The sequence below is a fragment of the Varanus komodoensis genome, unplaced genomic scaffold (assembly GCF_004798865.1).
Source record: "Varanus komodoensis strain SLA01 unplaced genomic scaffold, ASM479886v1 scaffold15, whole genome shotgun sequence".
Taxonomy (NCBI): domain Eukaryota; kingdom Metazoa; phylum Chordata; class Lepidosauria; order Squamata; family Varanidae; genus Varanus; species Varanus komodoensis.
The window spans coordinates 15,383,849-15,407,218 of record NW_025335440.1 but is presented as its reverse complement, the minus strand read 5'-3'; the positions used below and the strand labels follow the sequence as shown (position 1 = coordinate 15,407,218).

At 43.7% G+C, this 23,370-nt stretch overlaps 1 protein-coding gene across 1 annotated transcript in view; it reads left to right on the top strand.

Moving 5' to 3' along the window:
* Window positions 1-23,370, top strand: part of ADARB2 (adenosine deaminase RNA specific B2 (inactive)) — a 128,385-nt gene that overhangs the window by 59,526 nt on the left and 45,489 nt on the right. Inside the window, exons 5-6 of the mRNA XM_044425010.1 lie at window positions 3,509-3,623; window positions 17,420-17,588. Coding sequence (XP_044280945.1) covers window positions 3,509-3,623; window positions 17,420-17,588 — 284 coding nt within the window. The remainder of the gene's footprint in view (window positions 1-3,508; window positions 3,624-17,419; window positions 17,589-23,370) is intronic.

The window sequence follows — 23,370 nt, the reverse complement described above, 5'->3', positions numbered from 1 at the left end:
CTGGCAGTGCTTGCCAGGAGTACTTAATGGGGCTCTCTGGAGCAATCACCTGGCCTGCTAATTGCTTATTAAATAAATTTAGGGTATAGACTATATAAAAAGTACTGATGTTATAATATCAGACCATAGGGTTTAGCTGAACTTTCATTACAGGCAAATAAAAGTGGGAATGTCAAGATGGGGTTGAGGAAACCAACCCAAGTCTTTAACCTCATATATTTTCCACAAATATTGTGTTGCAGGCAAGGCCAAGTCAAGAACGGTTCCAGCTGAATTTTCTCTGCATGATTTGTTTTCTTTACCTTTCCTTTGGTTTTCTTAACTAAGATGCAGCCCGATGCATGCTTCAATGGAAAAATGGCGTACAGCTCCCAGCATGTTCCAATCGCCTATCCTGGTAGTTCTAGGCCTTTTTAAAAGTATGCATAGAATTGTACCCTGAATATCTCAACATGGTTTCTTTAGAATATCTGTGGCCTGATCAGCAGTTGGTTCAGTTCAGACAAATACTTGATACTTACAAGCATGAACATTGCTTACTTGTTTAGGTATTTGGAAGGCTTTCATTCGTAGGGCCACTATCAGTCGGAGAAGACGGCTCATAACAACTTTCAGCCAAGCAAACAGCACTTCAGGCTGGCCTCACAGGATGGCCAACTCAAGAACAACAGAAGATGCCTGAGGAGCAATGGCTGACACACTTTTATGTCCCCTTCCCCTGTTGTGTGCAAGGGAAGGAAAAGAGAAGCTTCCCCTTCCAATTCGGGCAAAACCCTTTGGTCCAATCACAGCAAACTATGGTTTCCACCAATCACAGATTGTCCTCAGACCGAGATCCCACATTATCACTTGTCTGAACTGAGCCATTCTGGTTTTTAAGGGTGTATCTAAGTGTTTGGGTTTTTTTACACAACTATTCCAAGATGCTGTCTATGAACGGGATGCATGAGAAAGCCTGGAGGGGCAGCAGCTCCCGGCACAGCTCAGTGACAGATCTGGAAAGATGCTCTGTGCACCTGCTGGAAGAGGGAACATGTGTCCGTGGCCAGAGACATGCGGTGGGAGCATCCACTTTAAAAGGGAGGTGCGGGGCGGGGGGAGGTGCCAACAGGAGAGTGCATGCATGGCTTACATCTGCGCAAGGACAGCTCATTCCATGTCCTGTCACAGCAAGGCGGCTTTTCGGTGCTCATTTACAGCAAGGCTTAATAATTAATGAGCACTTATTATTAGAGCTGCCCCAGAACCATATGGCCGCAGGATGCGAGGAAATCTTCCGAGACCCAACACTCGGGTGGAAGCTTGTTCTGATTTTGCTACTTTCTGTTCCTAGCAGAAGGCAGAGGTGTTTTCACAGCATGGAATGTTTACTTTGAGGTTTTCATTTGGATGGGCTTCTGTTCTCTTCAGAAGCCCTTTCCTTCAACAAATTTCAATCAGACCTTTGGCAGCAGTTCCATCTGTGGAATTGCGGGGGCACAGAAGGGAGGGCAGAAGGGAGGTGGAGGGTGGCGTCAGGTCAGCTTCCCTGCTCCTTGGTGGATCCGAACCATGTCATTGAGGAAATGACCCCCCCCCACCCCACCTCCAGGGGCCCGAAACATTCAGAATCTGGTCTAAACAAAACACGGCCAATTCCAGTAACTCTAACCAGTCCAAAGCACCCAGGGTGGTTTTCCACAACCTGGCAGCATCCAGTTCTGTTGGATTCCAGCTCCCACCATTTCTAGCAAGTGTGGGTTCAATTATCCCCAGCCAACAAATCAGGCGGGCCCGCTGCTGAAAGCTAATCCGGAGTAAGCACCAGTCCAAATGAAGATCAAGGCAGGAATCTGAAATCTCAAGAAGGGTGGCTCTGTCCTACTGCAGAGAGGGCAGTCCTCTTTTTGAAGGGGCAAACAGACATCAGTCCTCTGAAGTACTTTCTGCTCCACGTCTAGTTTAAAGATAAAGCAGAGGATGGTGACACCAGAAGGTCATCTGGTGAATCTTCCCCACAGCAGCATTATATAGCAAATGTCTACTTAAATTGTAATGACTTTTAATATATGCATCTGTTCTTTATATGAGCATAGATGTGCATTTATAAGGGTATATGGGCATCGAGGCATAAACATTTTCATACACAAGCTTTGTGTAAATGTGCCCTCTTTCCTCCTTTCTGGCGACATTCATTTCCTCTTTTTTCTGGTGTGCAAGTGTCCACCAACATCCAAGATCGCCAATGCAGCCAGAAGCTCCTGTATTAAAATGGCCAGTTTCAAGAGCCAGAACAAATTGTGCAGGGTACCAGCAAGGCATTGCAGGGGGTGATTCCTCCTCGACAGAAGGGAAGCAGTGTGCAGGCTGGGTGTAGGTCAGCATAGGTGGGCCTATGTTAAGAGGCTTAACTATCATTAGTCCATTTCAAGCAAATGCTTGTCCATTTGGGAATACTGTTCATGAGTGGCCTCCATCCAGATTTGATCAATTGCTCGATCCCTTTCCACAAGCTAACCTGCCCAAGCAGTAAAAGGCCCAGGTAGACCCAGACTCCATTCCCAGTTTGCCTTGGCTCTGTACCAAATGCCATAAAATCTAGCACTTTTCCCCTGCCTGCACCATTTTGGACCCATGAAGGAAGCAACAGGAACAGTGGTTAGAACAGAACAAAACCAGCTGGGAATGGGATGGATCTGGACAGTTGGTTTAGCGTTATCTTCCAGGGTGAGATAATTACAGTGACTGTCAGCTGGAGTTAGCATTTGGGGTCATTCGGCAGGTGTCCACTTTCGTCTTGGGCTTTGCTTTTATTCCTTTTTTGGTGTTGCATAAGGAGCCAACCGAAGCCAAATGCCCCCTGAAATAAGACTGTTATGCCCCCTTTCCAAAAAGAAAAGAGAAATGTGTTGGTCTGAATATTATTGAGATTTATACACAGCTTTCCACAGAAGTATAAAAACAGCAAACATAAAATGCAAAGGCATAAAAAGAACTATAAATATAACAATAAAAACAACACTGGACAATCAAACTGCAAAGAAGCAGTGAAATAAGGGCAGTAGCAGTGGAGACTCTTCTTATGTTCTTCCATTTTATGTTTGTGCCTTGAAGACACGTGGAGTGGGGCCCAATCCACCATTCCTAACTGCCCTGAGAGCTGTTAAAGGGAGACAGCACTGGGCTGTCATCTTGAGTTGTAGGCCAAAATATTTGGAAAGCACCTGACTAAGAAATTCAAGACCCTAAAAATCCAGGCAACCTCTGTGCTGGCCCCAGAGATCTCATGATGACTTCTTCCAGTACAAAACAGTAGCAGGGAAAAATATTTGTGTGGATGCTGGGCGTTTGGCTCTGCAATGTGGTTTATGATGGTGCTGTTATTTTTTCTGTGGCCTGAATATAGACAAGGACAAAAGCCATTCTAATTAAAGGAGGGCAGTGGCAAAGCAGCTGAGGAATGGGCGGATGTAGGTCATTACTCCAATCCAGCCAAGTGAAAGAATGGCTTCTGGTTGTGTCTTTTCAGGAATTTGCCGATTCCGTGTATCAAATAATTACACAGAAGTTTCAAGAAGTGACAGATAACTTTGCTGCCATCTATGCCCGGCACAAATCCCTTGCAGGAATTGTAATGACCAGAGGTAAGCTTGCACTTCATTGCACATTATTTTGCTTTAATTTTGTCTCAGATATAATTTTCAGGTAGAAAAATCTTGTTTACGCTACCTACTGGTGCTGGAGGTAATATTTGTGTGTGGACTGGGGGATTTATTTTATTTTTGTTCATCCACATAGCCTTTTTTAAATCATGACGGCTGCTCTGAGACTCGGTGCCACTTGAACATTTGATTTGCCTGTGAGTTCAAATCCCTGCTAAGCAATGATGTTTCCTTGCCTGGGCCAATCTCTCCCTAGTTGCCTCCAGTGCCTGACATGGAGATGGAAAGATGGGATATAAGAGCTTTAAATAAACACATAAAATCTCTCACCCTAATCTTCCTGACAGGGATGTTGTAAAGTTAGAAGCCCAGTCTAGTGATGGAATGCAAACAATTTTAGGAAAGTCGGTTTCAAAACATAAAGTCAAACAATGAGACGTTGGCTTCACACACGACCATCTCATCCCTTCAGCTGCTTCCATCGCAAGGCATATGTGCTTCTGTATGTTTGCAAACATGGTAGCTTCATTTTCTGTGTCCACATCCTGGAGCCATCTTGACTAATTGCACAGGAGGGGTGAGGTGCAAAGCAGGGTGAGAGAGAGTGAAGTGGCCACATCAGATGGTGGGAGGTGAAGGCAGGGAACAGTAAAGAGTTGCTGGAGAGCAGAGCTGTGTGGGCCCCATGGCTTATCCCAGGTCACCTACCCTAGTCAGTTGCCTACAGGAACCATAGAAGACACTGTCCTTTCTCATGGTGGAGGTCAGATTCAGCAGCCAGTCTGCTCAGCTTCTGTGTGAGGAATGCCAGTGTGGACGGACACACCCACACACCCAACACATGTTGTCCTGGCCTTTCCTTCAAGTAGAAGCATCTTGAGCCAGTCTTGATGAAGACAGTGCACAAAGTAACTGATAACTGCCCAACTAGAACTGGGAGGCAAGTGGAAAGGACCCTAAAGGCAAGGGTCATGGAGAAGGCTCTCTCTCCAAACCCAAAGGGATGAGTTGCACCAGACACTCAATTTGGAAAGCTTTGGATTTCTGCAAAGCCTGTGAACAGCCCTTCTGCCTGGAGCACTCAGTGGCCCAGACATTCTGAATGCAAAGACAGAGGAAAACCTCAGTGAGTTTGCTTCTCGTTTGAGTGATCTCTGTATCTTTGCTTGTGTAGGGAAACTTGCCTTTTCCCAGCTTCTCTCTCCACCGTATGATCTGAAAATGTCACCACTGTGTCAGCTGCTGTGTGCTCTTAATAGCCGTAGTACTTGATGTTATTTATTCATTCACATATTATTTTCAGCATTTATTCATTATATTTATATTCTGACTTTTCCCTGCACTACTCTGCCACTCTTCATCCCATGAGATCCTAGGGTAGTGAGCATGATAACTAATCCATTATTTCAAAAACATGTATCTAACAGCCCTAATAAGAGACAGCAAATGCAGATCCCTCTTATAATTTAAACTACAAAGACTGACTGAGAAGTTGTACATATGAAACTGCCTTGGCAAAAAGTGGAATTCTACCTTGACACCAAAATGTTGTAATCACTGGGCATACCTAGCTTTATTCATAACCCACTTTTCAGCTCCAAGAGTTTGCTAACAATATGAAATCAGTTACAGTACAGTGTATTAAGCCCACAGAATATATGCCAAATTTTAACCAACTCCTAAGAGCAGCAATATGAAAACCTAATGAGACCAGACTGACTCCTTTAAACTCCAACTGTGCACTATAATAAATAAATAGGTCCTATAATAAATACCTATAAGAAAAAGCTCCTTTGCCTGCGTCTTCAAAAGGGATGTTGTTAAGTAGGCTGTATCAGAAGAGTACAGTTATCAGGTATTGATACAGAGGCTATCACACAAAAGACCCTGTTTTGGGGAGATGACACCCCAGGATTCAGAAGTCACAGAATGAAGGAGAGGCTCATTACATGATAAACGTATGTGCAATTATATATTTAGTATAATTCCATTCTGCCTGCCCACTCTTCTTTACACAGCCTGCTTGCCCCTATCCACCTATTCATCTGTACACTGCTGCCCCATTTATCCCTCTTGCCAGACAAAAATTGCCTCCCAACTTTCAGCAATTTAAATCCAGTGCACAATGTTGGTGGTGGGCACAGTGTTTCTACCCTCTTCCAGTGTCCTAGTACAGACCAGTTAATAAAAACTTAATCAATGCACATGTTTGTTGCCAAGGAGAAGAAGTGCGTATATTTTGGGGTCTTGGGTAACGAAGGGCACAAGTCTATGTGTGCTTAGACAGCAGAAAGGCTGGCTGCTCCTGCCATTATTTGTTCTTTCTAAATATGCATAGGATTGTGCCTAGAAAAGTCTTATTTACTACAGTACTGTAAGGCACTAAACTGTGAGTCTTAAACCATCCCCTGATGGTCCAGAAATACATACTCCAGAATTTTGTGGGTGAATTGCAGAAGCATCATCCAATTCCGGGCATTTTGTCTCCTACAATAGAGTTTTACAGCAGCCCCAAAAGTAGCAGCAACGGCAGCAAATCGTGTATCAAATGCTGACTGTTATCTCATATACATATGTTTAGAGTTTGACAGACAATTTTTCAGAGGAGGCAGGAGGTATCCCATGCATATTCAGAGGGGGCTTGCTAAATTATCTGGAACAAACTGGCATTATGTTGTAGACTCAGGCTGTGCAATATGTTAACTGCTATGGGCTCAAACTAGATTACCAGACAGAATTGAAGGCTAAGAGAAAATGCAGACCAACGCACTGACAATCACCCACCCCTTTGTTAAGTCCATTCCAGATAATACATGGCAGATCGCAGAGCCATGGAATTACCTCTTGGTCAAATGACGCAACTCCTCAAAAATATAGCATGCTGCTGCCCCTCCCTTTGGTGCTCACTAAGTAAGTGAGGTCCTGACCCAGATCCAGATCATCAGATGCTGGTAGAGGAAATAGAGACCTCTCCACTCAGAGACTTGTTTTCTGGAATCCCACCAACCAAGGAAAAGGTTCTGCTGGCAACAATGGAAGTTTTCCAGCTGGTTTCTTTTCTTTGTAAGGTGTAGTGAGTTTCAGAAAAGAAGTTGTTGGAGAAGATGCTTAAACCAGGAGTGCAGAACCTGAGATCCAAAATTCCATTTCAAAGAAGCTCTTGGTAGCCCATTCCATTGGTGAGCAGGGCCAGAGGCAGAAGGATGGGGAACCGGTTCCTAACATTTTGTGAGAAACCATCTCCATCTTGCAGATGTTTGCTTTTGTTCCATGTGCAAGAGATTACCCTTGCCCTCCAAGTGCTCTGGCGTGTGCAGAGGACTTGTGGCAGGCACGATGGAGGACCTTCATCACTCACTTTGCATTAGGCTTTGGAGAAAGTCAGGAGGACACAAAAACTTCTGGAGGCTTCCATCCTTCCAAAAGGCCTACATTGATTAGAGCTGCACAGTGTCTGTTCTTTTCCAGGTCTGGGCATAAAAATGACTCTTCTCCTTCATTCTCTGCCTATGCCCAAGAACTTATGAACAAGTGGCAACTGAAAATAATGGCTTGTTACTGACATTTGTGAGACCTGGGCCAAGAAGCCAGAGCTGCCTTTGGCCACACAGCTTCCTTCTGTCTCCCACCATGGTTGTTCAGGACCAATGAGACAGCAAGTCTTTACCATCATGGTTGAGATATGCTCAGGAATAAACAGTGCATTGGACAGAAGCTCTAGAGAGTGAGAAGGCAATGTTAAGCTGTGGAATAGCTAGACTTGCTATTGCAAGGCATCCTGTTCCTAAAGGAAAGTCATGCACTTTGGGAAATGTTGTGTTTGTAAGACAGTCTTTTGACTCGTTGTTGAAGGCATAACTTATCACTTTTTGTGGCCCTCACCACATGTGGCCCTCAATAACATCCAAGTCTCAAAGAGTATGAATCCATTCTTGCTTTCTGGAGCACCCATCTGGAAATGTTTCTCTCCCACTTTATGTATGTGAATGTGTTTCTGCTCATAAAAAGGAGGAAACGGGTAGACCAGAGGGAGAATTATCTGTACAAAGCTGCGAATGTTCAGCTTTGGTTCTGCCCACTTTGGGTTCTGTCCTGCACATTAGCAGACTGGGCTCCTCCCAAGTTTGGCTGCATGGTTCAATTGATTTTTCCCATGGATCAATGCCCTTTCCCGGGAAAAGGTTCCTCACCTCTGCTTTAATGCTTTGTAATGCCGCATTTTCCTCTCCACCTGCAATTACTGGACAAAATAAAGAGTCCCTGTCACAGTTTCTATGGCTAATCCATTATTTTCAAAGTCCTTCTTGCTAGGCAGCCTGGGGGCGGGGGGGAGAGGCTCCATACATTTAGTGGATGAGAGATGGCTGGTATTTAAACATTATTTTCCCATTTGAACCATCTTGACAGTGTAAATATAGCTAGAAACATTTTTGTCCTCTTTTCTCTTCAAAATACATAATCTAAGAAGTTTGGCCCTCTTCAGAAGAAGACACAAAAAAGCTTACAGAAGAGTGATATACATTGATTTCTTTTCTCTAAATCTGAGTTCAATTTTCTCTTTCACTCACGCTCTCTCACTTTCTCTTTTTTTATGAAGCTGACAATCACTTTGATCTTAAAAGCAACCAGGGAGGTCTTTTCAGTTAGCTTATATGAAATAAAGATGAAGTGGACAAAAAGGGGCTCTAAACAGCAATTTCATGCTGTGATAAAAGATGGCAAATTATGGCCCACATCTCATGACATGGATCTTAATAATTGCTAAGTGGGGTAGCAAGTAAAAGTTGGCAATCTGTCTCCATGGATCCTTCCAGTCATTTTAAGATGCAAAATGCTTGTCACCTAAAGGTAATCAAGGATATTGATGAGACAATCCATTTCTGGTCCTGAGTTTACCACCAGGTTGCAAGCTAGTAAAATATATTAGCAGAGTGAACCAGCAGGACTTGGTTCAAGGAACCAGCGTTCCTGCAGCATCCAAACAGCTAGGTCAGAACTCTTCGATGGTGAGCAACTTCCAACATATTGGGCTGGATCAAAACTGAGCCATCCTTGGAGTAAACCTAAGTTACAAGACCTGAGCCGAATTGTCAAGGAAAGGACATCTTGGAGAGCATCCATTCATAGGATTGCCCTAAGTCAGAGAAGATGGCACCGAACAATGAAGCAAAGCTACTGAAATCAGTGGGACTAATGCTAGTCATGCCTGACTTAAGTCCTACTGAGGTCTGCTGATTCGAAGTACAACTAAATTTGGATCCAGCACTCTGCAGCCCGCAAATATGACTGAGAGTCTCACTCAGTTCTGGCTCCCTCACTCACATATTTATCTAAAAACACACACATTTGCAAGTCTGCTTATGTCATGCCTAGTTCATCTAACAAGTAATGTCTCCAGCTTTGTATTAATTTAGGGTGTGTATGGGGTGTGTTGTGTGCATATATTCAGGGCCTCCAGTGCCACCATTGATCAGGAGCATAAGAAAAGGTGCATTGTCAAGCAGAGGTACATAATGCCCAGCATGAATATGCAATACATAGAAATTCAGAACCAGTTCACATGTCATGGCGGGAAACCAGGCGTTCATTCGGTTGTTCATGCACTCATGGTATGTCAGGATATGCATGGACTGCTTATGCATACTCCTGCATGGCCCAGTCACCATACTGGAAGTTGTGGCCAGCAGATTGGGTCACTGGCTCCAGACTTGTGAGGATCTTGTGGGAAGTGTCCTTGGACGGGACTCCTCCTTTGTCACTGGGCCCCACCATGCTTTCTTGGTGGCAGCAGCAACACAATTGTGTGGCTGCACTAGACTTCCTTTAATTGCTCTCAGTGCTCTGGAACAGTGCTTGGTTGGGTTGCTTGTAGGACACTGGCAGGTGGGGCGATCCATGTGCCTGGCGCTGAGTGCCGGGCCAGCAAAAAATAAATGAGAGAGGACCTCAGGGCATGCATCAGTGGAAGGGTCCTGGCAATTGCCCAGGGATGGGAAAGAGTAACACCAGCCTTGCTCAGGTCCTATCATGCTAAACACAGAGAAGACTTGCGCTGCAAAATGCCGGAGACAGATGGGGGCCAAAGGGGTCTCTTGTGCCCCACAAGAGCGGGAAACCAAGAGCTCCTTGCAGAGGGGCAAATGATTCTGCTAAACTGTGTCCTCTCTACCAGTAGTACTGCATCCCACCCCGCTTCACAAAAAGAAGAGTAAATCTAATGGACTGTAGAATTAGATGTGGAAAAGAGTGCTAAGTCATCACATCTGTGCCTCTGGAAATACTCAATTGCTCCCTGCAGTACATTCTCCAGTGTTTTTCCTTTTCCAAATCAAGATTTAAATGTATCACTTAGCAGTAGTGCTTCCACTGTCTCCTCCAAGAGAGATTCCTATTATTATTTTTATTATTATTATTATTATTCTCTCCTTTAACTCACAATTTTCATGCCTTTTATTTCATGGAAGTGCTCTTTGTTATCAGCCAAAATGATTCCTCGCTCTGCCCCCGCTTCCTATCTTCCTATAAACCTTTATCAGATTTAGGCTAAACCCCAATATCTGGGTTTACACCTTTCAGAGTCTTGTAAGCAGATCTCCTATTCCCTCACTTGTCAATGATTGCAGCTATATCTATTCAATTACTTTCATTTCTCCCCTTTTGAATAATTCTCAGCCTGCAAATGTTTAATCGTTTCTGTCCCCGCTCTGAATTACACCAGGTTTATCAATGCAGGCTTTGTGGTAGTCCAAGATCCCGAGCAAGTTAATCCTAATTAGGAGTGACTCAAGGTAAATGTGCTTGTGTGAAACTGGTGCTCTTTTGAAACACTCTGACATGAATAGAACTCATCCAGCACAACAAAAAGGACTAATTCGGTCAAAGGAGGCCTTTTTCTCCATATGATTCCACTAGTTCTTTAGAATCTCTGGGTCTGGAATTTCAGGGTTTTAGTCTTGCTTAGAAAACCTGGGCTTTTCTAATGGAATCACATATCATTTTACAAGGACTTCAGACAATGTTGCCTTCTGTGTCTAACACTCCCGTGTTTTCCCACTGCTTCTTCTGCCTTTTTTCTTACCCCAGAAAATCCATCAGGAAAAGATGAAGTCACCACACAATACATTTTGACTGGTAGCACCATCCACTGGGAAGTCCCAAGTGCAGCTAAATGTTGCCCTTCGGCTTTAGGCTAGAAGCAGAATTGATTTTGCACACTGAAAGGCAGGGGAGTATGTTAAAATCCAAAGCACAAAACAAAACGGAGAAGGCAGCTGAATAGGATGGACAGAATGGGGCCACATGGGGGGTGGCGTGGAGGTCCAGCTGGTGCTGGCCTACCTTTTGCCCATCTCTAAGTTCCTTTTTTTAAACTGCCTGGATTTTTTTTACTGGAAAATCGATGCAAATTTCATGGTCAGTAAATAAATGGCGGAGAAAACCACAAATAATATGGACAGGAAATAAACAGAGAGAAAACATATGCAGATGTCTTGAGTGGAAAATAAATTTGCATTTCTATTTTATTCACCAGAGGATCCTGGTCCAACCCTTGTGGCTTTTCTAGCCCAACATAACATTCCTTTCTCTTTTTCACTATCCTCGACAGGATAGTCTGATTAAAACAGCACAAAAACTGCCCAGCTTGTCCAGTATGGCTCTCTTGCTTTTGAGAAAGACTCAGTCTAATCCTATTCCAGCAGTCAATGGAAAGAATAAAATAACCGAGAGCCACAGTGGAGGTTTATTACATTCTAGATCTAAATCTACATGTTCACATACCTATATAAGCATGTTTGATTGATTTGTTGAATGGGAAACAAAGAAAGAACAGCGAGTTATTGCCAGCCAGCTTGATATGAACTAGTACTGAACACTAGATTAAATTGTACCCCACGAATAATTCACCAAAGCTGATTTTCAACAATCATCATTTCTAGCACTCATTTTCTTTCCATTTTTCAGTGGACGGGAGGTCCATGTCACTCATCACCAAGCTAATGAGGGGGAAGGTGGGAATTGTTTGAGGGATGGAGTTATATTTTCAGATGCAAGTTTCTGGAATAATTAATTTGTGTCTTCTATGCCGTTTTTAAGATCAGAACGGTTGATGGGTTTTCATTTTTTTTATTGGCTGACTCATCAGTCTCATTAGATGCTATCTGGCAATATTTCTCTATCAAAGGAGCCAATTTTAGGAACAGAAAGTCAGGACTGAGTATAATCTTTTATAATTGATAAAAAGTGCTTAAAAACATGCATAATATATTTATGCTCAAACTGTGGATTGACTGGGAGGGGGCACCTGAATACCACGAGGGGGAGTACAAAGTTCTAGGGAACAAGCTCACCTGGAAGCAGGTGAAGCTTTTCTCTTCTGCCTCACCAAGACAGACAGGCAAGGTAAATAGTCTCCACCGGACAATCTTTCTTGTCTTGATTTTTAGGGCTGTCCGTGCTTTCCCATTTGACTCTATATTCCAACCTGGGAATTGCTGTTAGATTGTGTTAATTGTGTTTCCTTGTGTGTGGTTCTAGGAAAAGGGGTCACAGATGACTTGCCATATTTCTGCTTTTAATGCCCAGGATAGATGAATCTGTCAGTTGCACTTGCAATATTTGCATTTTATCAACCACAAGTTTGCTCCAGGAAGTTTTCGTATCAGCCTACAAGATGCTTTTTATTTAAGGCCACATAAAAACTCGCGTGCATTTTTGCATGCTTCTTCCCCAATATACACATCCTTTGCAAGTATTTTACCCTAATGCATGCCTCTTTGTACCCATTAGATTTTCTCTGATGTAAGCATTTTAATGCAATTTTCCCTAATGTAAAGCATCAAAACATTTTGAGCACTGAACTGGAAACCCAGGCCATATATCATTTTGGGAACTCAGAATCAGGTCGGTTTGTACTGAAATGAGAACCAGCCCCTGCTCATTGAATGCCTTCCACTCATCCCTGCTATTGCGTTGGTGCCCCATGCTTAGTAATGCTAGCCCTGGTGCTGGGTGCTGGGCCTGGAGGTGCAGCATGGAAGGATTTCACAGGTGTAGACCCAGTACTAAGGCCAGCCTGCAGGGTGCAGGTCTCAGGCCCCTCATTTCTGGACAGCTTCCACATGACTCCCACCCTGCCAAGTGGCAACAGTGGGTTGTGGGAAAGGAGAAGAAGCAGGACTGTCAAAATACTGAGTGAATAGAAAAGTTTTGGCCCCTTGCTGGAATGAATAAACCTCCTTCAAAGAGGACGCCGGAAGAAGGACTTCCATGGAAGATCATAAAGTTCTGGCAGGTGTTTATGGAAGGAGACATTTTCATCAGACAGAATGAAAGGTAGCATAATCTCAGAGGGGGCGGGGGGGGGAGAACCAAATTAGGTTAACATGGGATTGATAACTTTTGCATTGCTGATAATGGGTTATTTACAAGGCTGAAAATATTTGCATTGCTGATAATGGTCTGTTTGCAAAGCTGGGTTACAAGTAACTGAAAACATTTGCAATTCATCAAACTATTCACTAGAGGATTAGAGACTATAAGGTTTTAGGAAGGACTCACAGAATACTTACAGAAAAGTCAAACTAAACCCTTGGAATGAGTTTCGGTTTTAGCACATCCACAATTGTTGTAGGAACCAGTCACAATCAGGAGGGAAATAGTTTCTTCAGACCTGTCTGGAGTGGCCCCTCAACATTATTTGAGATCGTAACTGCCTGACCATCACCCGAAGGTTTTTTGTTTAGTTGCAAAGTTGTGCCCGATCCATCACGACTCCATGGAGAACACTCCTCTGGCTCTCCTGTCCTCTACCATCCCTCAGAGTCCACCCAAGCCCACACCCACTGCCCCAGTGACTCCATCCAGCCACCTCATCCTCTGCCATCACCCACAGTACAAAAGCTTAAGTGGTAATTCAATGGTTCACTTCTAGAACACACGCCAAGCGGTCCAGAAAGTGGCTGTTGAACGATTCAGTCCTGCTTGCTCCTGATTGTCTGCTGAGTTGCAAAAAAATATGCTACTCCTGCCCACTTCTAGGCAGGCTTGGGATTTCAGTGCTATTTGAAAGTGCTGCTGAGTAATTCAGTCCTCCTTACCTCTGAGTATGGACATAGGGGCTTGTTCTGCTTATTTCTGAGTGTGCTTAAAATTGGCCACCTCGGGCCATGTTCTTATATATTTGGCTCTGCTCACAGATGGAATATAAGCCTAAGACCTTCCCCATATTGGAATTGAACCTGTGGACTGAAAAAATCACCCTCTCCAACTCAGAATCACTCTGCACAATTGGAAACCCTACAGAAAAGATTCCCTGTTCATGTGTAAAGAACCTACTCATAGTTGTACCCAAATAAACCTCAGACCTTTAGAAAAGTATTGTCTGAAAAGGGCCGTTCTGTTATCCCATTGAAAAGCAATGATATCTCCTTCTTGCTCTTTAGGTCCCTCCTCTCCAGCTCCTGGACTCAGAGTTAGTCTCCCGCCTCATCCTTCCCCTCTCCTGTTACCTTGTTTCATTTCTTTTCCAAATGGAAAACCACCATCAGCATTTAGCCCAGTTATGCATTTGTGTGTCCACCGTGCCCTTTCTTTGCCTGATTTCCAGAGTAATTTCATGTAAGGCACTGAAGGGAAAGAATACTCCAAACACTTTGCCACAGTCGATGTACCAGGTGACAACTATAACAGAGAGAAAGAAGCGCCCTTTTCTGGGTTTATTTTAAATTGTGTCATTGAGTCATATAAGATTTTGTAAAACAAAGGGTTAAATTGGGATAAAAAGAGGAAAGGGGGGCATGTGTTATTTTGATGCAATGTATCTCCTGAGATTAATTCTTTTTAATGGTTATTTAATTACTCAGGCTTACTTAGGCTGTGTCATACTTCATCTGGTCTGCCAGAAAAATGAAACAATTGTTTGCAAAAGCTTATTGCAATAAAAATTAAACTCTTGCCATTTACAAACCAACAGCTTGGAACCTGCACCTGGGGGAACAACGCGTTGCGATACATGTGAAGCATTTCCGTTGCAAACGCTCATGTCTGTAAACACTTAGTAGTAGGGGAATGGGAGACATTTGACCTGGATGGGTAAGATGAACTGAGACCAAGTGCATGGGGTGGGGGGAGCAATGCCGGGTGAGGCCTTCAGGTTGTGGTTTGGAGCAGGAGCACAGAATCAAGCTGCAGAGAGGTTTGTTCCAGTGAGGTGGGGCTACTGCAGTCCAGAGGGAAGTTCTCCTGGGGATTAACTAATCAATGCATGCATCAAAGCCTGACAGATATACAGAAGTTGGAGAGCCTCGCTGGCAACATAACAGAAGGCATAATTCCCTGTGGGGGCAAGACATTGTTCACCTGGAATCTTCAGATCCCTCTAGTTCCATAATTTGCTGACTTTATAGTATAAAGCTGCATGACGTGTGTGTATCCTTCACAGCACTGGTGTTGCACATCTTAAACAAAAGGCTTAATAACTATGGGTATTGTCCCTTGCTTTGCTGTCTTGGCATCAGTCTTATGGAAGAAGTCTTCTTCTGTCTGAGGCAGCGCATAGCCTAAGCCACAGATAGCAATGGGAGCAGCTGCTAGGGAAGGCCATGCAGGTGGCTGAGATATGCTTTAGCTAACAAGAGTTCTGTCCACCTCGAGAAGCAGAGGAAAGGATGAGCAGTCAAATGATATGTGCTTGTGATTGCTAATGATAGACACCTGATGAGTATCTGCATTTGTATCCAAGATTCAGTGGGTTAAGGTGAAAGGACAAGGCAAGGCAAGGCCTTCAGGCTGCAGTTCAGAGCTGCAACTGAGAACCAAACCTCTGGGAACAGCCTTCCAAACTGACAAAGAGCCAGTGCAAAGCAGACAGAAATTCTTCCTGAGGATAACTCATCAATGCTTGTCCTTGAGAGTTGATCAATTCCTAACAAATACATAGAATGTGACCTACAGCAATTACAAATGCCAAGTCTGGAAGGCAGCAAAATAATGTGCAATTGGGGCAGAATAGATATAGGTGTGGATATCTAGTGCTGATAGCTAGAAATAGCAACCCATGTGTAATGAGGCTCTAATTCAGGGGAGATTGGTGACCCCTATTTCAAGTGGAATGACAGCAGTTTAAATGGAGCTTTATGGGAGCTGTCCGTGGTGCTGAAACTACCCTCAAACTGAATTCACCACCACAGAGCACCATGCGTAGCTTCTACAATGGTCACAATAAACTCTGCAATGAGGAGCTCCACTGAGCTAGGAATCTTGGCTTTCCCCATCTCCCTGATAACCGAGTTTGAGGCAATACTAATTACCATGAATCATGGTTAGTGCAAATGAAAATATAATGCCACACTTTGTTATTGCAAACCACAAAAGAGAGTGCAAACACTTACATTATGGTCCCAGACTCTTAACATGGAACCTTAAGTCTGCACTGGCGTAAAGCTTCTCTATTTCCCCCATTTGGCTGGGAAGAATGGGACTTGCACTCCAACACATCTGCTGGGCATTAAGCTGGAGAAGGTGGGTCTGTGGGTTCAAGACAACTATGACACAAATTGACTGAAATGGCACCATGTAATATGCCAGCAATCAACCAGATTGTTAATACTCAGGGAGTAGAGACATCAAAGACCAATCAAAGGAGTGGTAGGCCAAAGCCAGAAGCGTGTCAATGCCTCTTCCCTTTTTACCAGACCTCACAACTGATATTCCCAGGGACTCTAAGCTTCCCAGTTGTTTTCCATTCATTCCCAGCCAGCTATCATGTTTCTTAAATGGGGTGCAGAAATCCAGAGCCCCTGGCCTCTAAAAAAAAAAACTATTTATTTAAATTTATTTATTTAAAACTTTTTTAGACCATTCCTTACCAAAGTCTTGGGATGGTTTAATAGTAAGTCAAAAATAAAATAAACACAGCATCCTAATTCATCCAAAAAATCAGGTCTTGTGACTGGTATTTGAGTTGCTGAAGAAGTTGGAAGCAGCTTTTCACTCTTATCTCCTAGAAAAGCTTGCTGGCTTCTAAATTTTGGACCCACTCCTCCTTGTTTCTTAGCAATACAGCACATGGGCACAAATGTAGACTTTGTTTCAAAACAAACCGATCCAGTTTGTTTTGTTTTATGAAAAAAGATGAACAGCGGGGCAGGTAAGTTTAGGCTAGGATGCAAGACCCAGCCCTTAGTATTATTTCTATATGTATACATGTTCTTCTCGGCCGTGAGAACAAGGAACTGAGTAATGCTACAGGAGCATTGATGTGAGACAAAGCAGAGACCCAACTGCAATGAAAGGTCTTTATTTTCAGTACAACTTCTAAAGAAGAGAAGCTCTGAAACTCACTTGCTTTTTATTAGTGCTTCCAGTGTCACGGAAATGAAAGCTCGTATTAAAGGTAGTGTATGTTTCTATCATAAAAAAGAAAAGGGAAAATACACCCCTACCAGGTTGCTATTTATCAGTACTACAGGAGATTCTTTTATTAGCTCTTTGCAGAATGTACATTTCTTGTGATGTAGTTATTGATTCAACAAGTAAACTTTCTAGCTGGCTTTTATCTGGGAATTAGCATTCCAGACTGAAATGGACCCCACATTATTCCAGTAGTGCTGAGATACAAGACCGCTGCATATTCACAGAGCCATCACGCTATTAGGGTTCTCTCGGTTACAACATGAAAGTGCAGTCTTAAAGGACTCCAGCAATTATGACATAGTACTGTCAGACAATTCGAAATCCTTCTCATGTTTGTTGTGTGCGTGTTTTTAATCTTTCCACAGGTTTGGACATTCGGCAAGCTCAGGTTATTGTGCTGTCATCGGGTACCAAATGCATAAATGGAGAATACCTTAATGACCAAGGACTGGTGGTCAATGACTGCCATGCAGAAATTCTGGCAAGGAGGGCCTTCGTTCACTTCCTGTACTCACAGCTGGAGCTGCACCTCAGGTAAGCTTGGTTTGGAAAATGCTCGGACAAGGAGCGTTGTCAGAGGTCTCTGAAATTTCTTGCAGGGACAAAGCGGAAATTTTACAAGTGGCCTTGGCCTCCCTAAGTTAACAAAAGAAAGGAAAAATCAGGCAAAGTAAAGGGAATGAAGGAAACAAAATAGTTAAAAAGCTAACAGCTGCATTGGATTAGAACAAAATGGAGCCCAGCCCTGACAACTGTATTCAAGGTGCTTTTTTCTACATGCAGCGTTTATAACATGTTTGTCATTCCTGCTTGTGGCTGTTTACAGGGTATTTAGGTGATGCCATGAATCTCCAATTTTGCTTCTGTGTCTAATAAACAAAAATTTTTAAAGAGCAGAGGGGAAGCGCTGCTTCATTGCAAAAGTCAACAAAAGACCATTTCCAGTTGTGCATTTGTGTTAATCTGCTATACTATAGTGCCACCTAGAGATTATGTAGGGGAAACACAAGAAAAAAAGTTCCTTTGGTAGTGCTTGGATTTAATTTGGCAATAAATCTAAAAGTAAATAAAGCAGAATAACAGGCAATTAACATACTTGTTAATATACTCAAAGGCTTCTCCTTCTATTACTGGAGGCAATGCATAATTATGAGGATGGTCAGCCATAGCTAAGCATATTCTTCTTGAATTTGTCCAAACCATTTTAAAGCCATCCAAATTGGTGGCCATCACTGTATCTCACGATTGTGAGTTCCACAGTTTAACTATGTGCTAAGTGAAGAAACACTTCCATTCATTGATCCTGGAGCTCTCCCCATTTAACTTCGTACCATGAGCACAGGTTCTCGTCCCATGGGAGAGACAAAGAGCGAGAGACCTTCAGCCAACCTGCTTTCTCTGCACCATGCATCCTTTTATGCACTTCGATCATGCCCACCTCCTTAGCTGCCTTCTTTCCAAGCTAGAAAAAGACCCAGACATTGTACTGTTTCCTCCTGGGGGTGGGAAAGGGTTTTCCTGTCTCCTGGTAATTTTTGTGGTTCATCTCTGCACCTTTCTAGCTGTCCAATATCCCCTTTCGAGGTGCAGTGATCAGAAATGCACGTGGTCTTTAATGTGTGGGTGCACCACCATTTTGTGTTAAGGCATTATGACATGCGTACTTTGATTCTCCCATTCCTTTCCTAATGATCCCCAACATAGAAATTGCTTTTTCCACAGCTGCTGCACACTGGGATGATGTTTTCATTGAACTTCGGGATCAGTCAGTGTTACCTCAGGCCCCATCAGCATATATGTGAAGTTAGGATTTTGTGTCCTGTGTGTGCCACTTTACACCTGCTAGCAGTTAACCTCATTTGGCCTCTTGAGATCCAGTCTAGAGAGATCCTAGGAGACTCAGGGGGGATCCGTTGGCGACAGGCAGGCGTGTGAGGGGATGTCGCATGGGATGCGTGAGGACCTGTTCTCCCCTGCAGAGGAAGGCGGGACGCGCTCCAGCAGAGCCAAGCTTGGGGAGCCGGGGTTTCATTTGGATGCCGGGGGGCACCTGACAGTTGGGGCCCTGAGGGTGTGGAATGGGTTTCCACGGGAGGTCATTGAGGCCCCATCGGTGAGAGCATTCAAAGATAGGCTGGACATGCACATGGTGGGCATGTCGTGAGCAGAGCTGACACTGGAGTGGGGGTCAGACTAGATGGCCTGGGAGACCCCTTCTGACTCGTGCTGTTTCTATGTTTCTGTCCTTTCGGAGCTCCTCCCAACTCCCCCATAGACACACCCTGCTGAATAATTGGGTGTTTACCGCAAACCTGGCCACCCTCCCTGCTTACCCCTAATTCCAATTCATTTATGAACAAGCTACACAGCCTGGCTCCCAGTACACATCCTTGTGGGACCCTAGTGATTTATCTCAGCGCTGCAGTTCCTGTAGTCACGATATATAGTTTTGGATGGTTTTTTGGAACAAATATCTGCTCAACCCAAAGGTCATGGAAAACCCAATTAAGACAACAACACTTTTGACAACAATATTATGTTGATATATCAGCCCTAGGAAACAGATGAAATAACAGGTCACCTTCGAACAGGCTGGTGCATGGGTGCAAAGCAATCTCTTGTGTGTGCAGCCCCAGGCAGAGAGCAATAAACAAATTTTCATCAAGTTCCTGGTGAGAGCTGTCATACTTGGCTGGTGGCGAGCTGCATTCAGCTTGATGGGTCCCCAGTTGTGCAGGGCTAGGAGAGAGTCTCAGCGAAACGTTCAATTCATGGTAGCACTCCATTGCATCCCAATAACCCGAAGTCTGGTTTAACCCAGTTTGGAATAATGAGAGCTGTGAAAGAGCTGGTTTTCTAGCTCACCATTTTTGACTTGCTTGGTCCGTATGGGCCAAACAACTGCACAAAGCAAGTCAGATTTAGTCTGCAGGCATTTCATGGCAGCCTATTTTCCTTCAGCAGGTATTAGATTTTAATCATCAAGCCATGTTTTACAAATCCTCTTGGTTGTTTGCAAGGGATGCTTTAGCCACAGACCAAATAAGAAGAATGAATGGCCGCCGAATGAACGGCTGGCCGTCTCCTCATTATGGGCATTTTCTTCCTTCACTGCTGCTGAGTCACACTGGAGCAGATTATTTACGACGAACATGCTCCCCTGTATTTTGTTGGTCATTAATACATTCCTTGGATCATAAAAAAGCTACCCACTGGTGCGTGAAGCAGACAACCGCCCTGGAATCAGTACACAGCAATGCTCCCAGCCCCACACAGAGTAAAACTTTGTCATTCACTACCACAAAATGTAGGGGCAGCCATTCATGTGCATGGCTTTAAAAAGGTGGATTGGACAAATGGGTGAAGGAGGAGATCAGTGACTGCTGGTCCCAAGGACTGTGCGCTACCTTTAGTATCAGAGGTGGCATACCTATGTGCCCCACTTGCTGAGCCGCATGGGCAAGAGGTGCTGTTGTACTCCCATCCTGGTTGTGGGTTTCCCACAGACAGCTGGTTGGCTGCCGTGCGAACAGGCGTGATGGACCTCGGCGCAATCCAGAATTGCTTTCCTTATTTTCTTTGTCTGCCAAAAATGGCACAGTCTAGAAAGCAATGAGGGAATTACCTTGATCTAGATGTCCTGCCATTGGGTTTAGATCATCCCTCTCTTAGAGGTTCTTCAACAAGAGTTACCTGAATCCAGCCTGAATCTGTGAGCTGCTGTATATTAGACCTGGTACATTAATGGTATGGCTATGCATGTGTTGCGAGTGCAGATGGTGGATACAGGGAGCCTGACCTGCCTCAGGACTGGGGCAGGGAATGGGGATTTGAACTGCCTTGGTCTCCAAAAAATCTTTCCTCAGAAGCCTCTGTTTGCACTGTGATTAACTCCCCTGTTGGAGGAGTTTTCTATCAGGTTTGTGGTGGGGAAGGAAATGGTTCAATGGTTAAAGGCTCCATGATCCCAAGAACATATCAACAGCATTAGAGATGCTTCACACAAGTCCCTGCATCACCCAGTAGCTCATCCTTCTGCACCTTGCAGATGAACTGGTGAACTGCTTCCACCAAAAAGCCTTTCAGGCGTCTCAAGGTGATAGGAAAGTTCCTTGGTCCACTGAGCCTGTTTCGCACATAAGGAACTGTCTTATGCCCTGCGTCTAACACTGGCCCGTCTAGCTTAGGCTTGCTGTTTGTCCCAAACTCAGAAGAGAGAGCGTGGAAAGCAGAACAGGCCAAGCACCTGGTGGCTCCAAAGGAGCCAGGCCTTTCCCACATTCTTACCATGTGAGGAGCCTTGAAGAGCACAGATGGAAGGGGTGGGCATTTGGAGGCATCATGCGGAAACCTGCAGTTTTGGGTAATGGGACCTTGGGCACAACTAGAGCGGGTGGTCAGACTAGATGGCCCGGGAGACCCCTTCTGACTCACTCTGTTTCTATGTTTCTATAATATGGCCAGACCATTAGATATCATTTTCTGGAACATGGAGCTAGATCCAGAATTATCCAGATTATCTCATTTTTCTTATCTATGTTATGTCTGCTTCAGGTTGCACCACTGAACAACCTAAGCTATTTTCACATTCTCCTACAACTCTTCATGATATTCTCATAATCAGTGTGTTAGCTATTTTATTTGTTTGATTTATAAAACCGCACCCAATAGTCCCAAACTCTCTGCAAGTGAGGTGCCATGTTCTGCATCTCCTGCCCCATTCCCAACATCTTCATTGCTTTTCACCACCCACCCAGCAGCAATCAGGTTGTGCTTCTTTCCTAAGGACTTCCACCAAATTCCAAACCCATTCCATACTCTCCTGCCAATTTTCTCGGCTTGCTTGGTGTCTTAGGGGTCTTCTAGTTGTGACCTGTCTTCTGACCTGGTTTCTCCAATGGGTCAGACGTCCCCCTTGAAAACCTGACTTCACACCACTCCTAGGTTTTTCCCTGTGGTAATTACTACAAAAATTTACAACAGACCCCATGAGCAAAGTTATCTCTACTGCTGCACAGACCTGAAGAAATATTTTAGCATGCCAACTGGTTTAGATAGACTTCTTTATAGCAGTACAGGCCTTCCTAAGGAACAGCTCCCTCTTCCAGCCTCTCATGGATGCATTTTCAGTTATTATTATTATTATTATTATTATTATTATTATTATTATTATTATTGGATCCAAGGATTAAAAATAATCCAGACTGTTTACAACCTAAGCCACAAACTAGTGTGATTCTGTTTCAGACACAGAAATACATAGGGGCCCTTTGCTTTCTGCTTCAGTTGCCTCCCCGCCTCAGTGCAGCCACAAATCATACCCTCTGATTTCTGTTTTCCCAATGCACTCTGCATATGCTCAGAGATGAGCATTTCTTTTATTATTTCACAAATTCAAAACCCGTTGGATGGTTTATGTGAATATATACAGTAAGTGCTAAACTAAATGCTTGTATATTATCTAAGACGGGGTGGACAGAGAATAGATCTGTTCTAATGATGAGTCTCTGACTGATGTGTAATTGATCAGCAAGAATTTCTAGTTCACAATGTTTAAAAAATAGCATAAGCAAAATGACTCCCTCCTTTTGTCGTCAGTTATTCACTGAAATTAAGGAAGCTTGGAGTAACTAGGAATGAATTGTTATATGGAAGAGTGTTCTGACGCTCACACCAGGTTCATGGGCTCATATTTCTGTAACTCAACATGTGAATTCAAATCTGGACTCCAGTTTGTGGGTTTCAGAATTCTATTAAAAAAGCAGAGTTGATTTCACAAGCCCCTGCTCTAAGACATTTTAAAAAACTAAGTTATGAATTCTTTGTTAAAAAAATTCTAAACTTTCCTTCATCCAATTAGGTTCTATGGTAGTGTCATCATAAATAGAATTGTCCATGCAAAATGCAGTACATTTTTTTTAAAAAAAACCCTTCCTAACAGACCAACAAACTGAGAGGCAGCAACATTAAAAGACAAACTGAAAAGCTGGAAGCCTTTTAGCAGCTTAGGTAAATCAATGTCTTTACCTTTCACTAAAAAGATTGTCAGGTTGGTGCCACTTGTACATGTTTGGGAAAGGAACTCCAAAGGCCTGTTACCTCATTGACAGAATGCAGTAATGGCTGTAACAGAGCAGATGAGAACACGTTTAAAAGAAGCAAAAGAAAATGAGAACCTGAATGGAATCCAGCATAACTGATTTGTTATCTTGGTTTCCTTCTCTGCCCCCTCCCGCTGCAGTTTTGGGTTTACATTAAATTACTATGTTTTCTCTACTTAGCAGTCCCTCTGCTTGCTTTGTGTTAAGAATGGCAT